Source organism: Octodon degus, unplaced genomic scaffold (genome assembly GCF_000260255.1).
Source record: "Octodon degus isolate 3935 unplaced genomic scaffold, OctDeg1.0 scaffold00216, whole genome shotgun sequence".
NCBI classification, from domain to species: Eukaryota; Metazoa; Chordata; class Mammalia; order Rodentia; family Octodontidae; genus Octodon; species Octodon degus.
This window is the reverse complement of record NW_004524792.1, coordinates 937213-939820: the sequence shown is the minus strand read 5'-3', so window position 1 is coordinate 939820 and position 2608 is coordinate 937213. Positions and strand designations below refer to the sequence as shown.

At 48.4% G+C, this 2608-nt stretch overlaps 1 protein-coding gene across 1 annotated transcript in view; it reads right to left on the bottom strand.

The window, feature by feature from the left end:
• Window positions 1–2149, bottom strand: part of Ppp4r1 (protein phosphatase 4 regulatory subunit 1) — a 58474-nt gene extending 56325 nt beyond the window's left edge. The window contains exon 1 of the mRNA XM_012517818.2: window positions 2055–2149. Coding sequence (XP_012373272.2) covers window positions 2055–2149 — 95 coding nt within the window. The remainder of the gene's footprint in view (window positions 1–2054) is intronic.
• Window positions 2150–2608: the final 459 nt, after the last annotated feature.

The following is a 2608-nucleotide window of genomic DNA, read 5'->3' as shown; positions in this document are numbered from 1 at the left end:
AATGGACTGAAGAAAACTCTTGAGAAAGAAATAATAAATTGAATGTTATACTTTATACAGCATGTTGAGTGTACCTGCCAGAGGTGGGTTGGGTTAATTCAGCTTATCCAAGTTTAAGTTTGTACTCTGAAAATGAATAAAGAGGAACACACTGGAAGGGGTTTCAGGAGCCAAAAAAAAAAAAAAAGAAAGAAAGAAAGAAAGAAAGAAAGAAAGAAAGGCAACAGGTTGCAGAGCTGAGCAGAACATAACCTCTTCCCAACTCCAGGGCCAGCTCAGACCAAGCCTGGCAGAGTGGGAAGAGGAGGTGTGCAGAGAAAACTCCTGTTCCTAAACTACCCACCTAGGCACAGCCTCCTCTCCATCTCTCCACAACCTCATCTGTGCCCCCTTCAGGATGTGACAAAAGCCCTTAGTAAACATCCTGCCTGGATGCAGGCACCATGACTAGATTGCCTCATTTGTTCACCCTTCACAAAAGATGACAAGAGGTCCTTCAGCTGGCAGTATGTTCAAAGATCCTCTGCCCTTGAATATTCTTGGTAAAAGTATTACCTGTAAAAACCTTAGCAACTGAAAAACATCAGCAGCTACTCTAACAAATGGTGCACCTTCCGTTGGGGTTTTATCCTACACTAAGTGAATAGGGAACAGTCAAAAGGGGCTAAATGCCAAGCATCAGCAACATTTTCAAGTAGATCAGTGATGTGGTGCAAAGCTCAGCGTCAGTACCTCCTGTTCTTTTTTTTTTTTTGTACCAGGGATCGAACTCAGGACTTTATGCTTGCCAGGCAGAGGCTTATGCTGCTGAGCTATCACTTGGCCCAGTACCTCCTGTTCTTTTTGTCACCTTTGCTCCTTACCCAGCATAGCAATCATCACTACACACCAGTTATCATACTGAGTCTCACACATATGCATTCACAAAGAGTTGCACACAACTGTAAAACAAGTAACATGAAGCCTAGTTACAAATGACGACATGCAGGCACAGAGAAGTTACAGGAGGCCCAAGTCTACCCAAAGAAACACTGGAAGACTACAAGGTCACCTGGCTGGAGTCTCCACGCACTGTGGTGCCACAGCCCCGGTGCTCACAGCACTGTACTAAAACCATGCAAACCACCAGAGGGCACAGGCTGAAAGTGTCCTCTCCACGGCAACAGCCCCAGTGCAGGCAGTCTGGAAGCTCACGGCTATGCTCCACCAACCTGCTTTCAAGTCCAGGCTGTGCTCCCAGTGGTCCCTGAAGATGTTGCACTGTCTTGCCCTTGGAGTTCTAAAACCCTTAACTGGGAACAGAGGAATGAGCACGCAGTGTTCCTGACATAGTTATGATCTTTCATTTACAAAGTCCTGAACATACACATAGTAAGAAGCCTGCACCTAGAGATCACGTAATCAGGTCCACCTCTCTGACCCTAACCTTGCAAGAGCTGAAATCAACAATGGCCTTAACTCACACTTTCAGCATATTATGAGCCAGATTAAATCACTACAGGATTGCAATAGAAAGGCTGTTGTTTATTACAAGTTGTGCTCGTTTGTAGACCACTACCTATGAAAACATATCCCCTCAAAAGATTTAGCAACAGATAAGGTTAGATGCGATTTACTTGCTTTAAAAATGGTTACTCTTAGCTGTGCACCATGAAACATGCCTGTAACCCCTGGGGCTGGGAAGGCTGAAGCAGGAGGATGACAAGTTCAAGGCCAGCCTGGCAAGCTGGAGACCTTTTCTCAAAAGTTAAAAGGGCCAGAGGGTGAGAGGACAAGCTCAGCGGTAGGGTGCGGGGCTAGCATGTGCAGGCCCTGGATTCAATCATCAGTCTCAGTACTACCAAAAAGGGAGACAAAGAGAGAAAGAATATCCTTCTAAATAATAAACTCCCCTTTACTCAAAAACCACCAGACATTTAAAAAATTAAGTCTAGCTCTCGCTAAGGGGCAGCCCACTGAGCAAGGCTATGGACTAGTTAAGCTTCCGGTAGCAAAGGGACGCTCCTGAACCTGGGCCATCTCCGCATCCATCCCACGGTCTTCAGCCTGCCCACCGGGGCTTCCGGCCGACTTCAACAGGCAGCGGTTCCACCCGGACGTCACCCCCGCGCTGAAGGATTCCTAACGCGGACGCCCTCGTCTCCCCCATCTACACGCCACTCGCTTTGCACACCTGAGCTCCTAACGCGCATTTCGGAGCTGGGGATTCTCATGACCTGTCGCGGTTCTGGACCACGAGCATGAAAGCGTTCGGTTTTACGTTAGCCACCCAGCGCGACTTCTCTCCCTACCCACTTGAATAACGCTCCTTTGTCTTTTCTATCATCAACTCTACTTACTTTGAAGCTTAGAAAAACGGGAACAAAATTAAAATCCATTTCTAAATTCGTCTCCATCACCATGAGGGGAAACGAAGAAAAACAAGTTATGGGGCTTTTTTAGTTTATCAAAAGATCGACTCCAAGAACTTCAGCATCGCTGAGACGCGCGGTGTCAGCGTGCTAGCGACAGGAGCGTGCCGAGCACACCGCGGAGGGCCGCGACCCGCCGGCAGACCGCGCCCGGGGCGAGGCCACGCCTAGCGCCGCCGGGCCGCACCGCCGAGGCC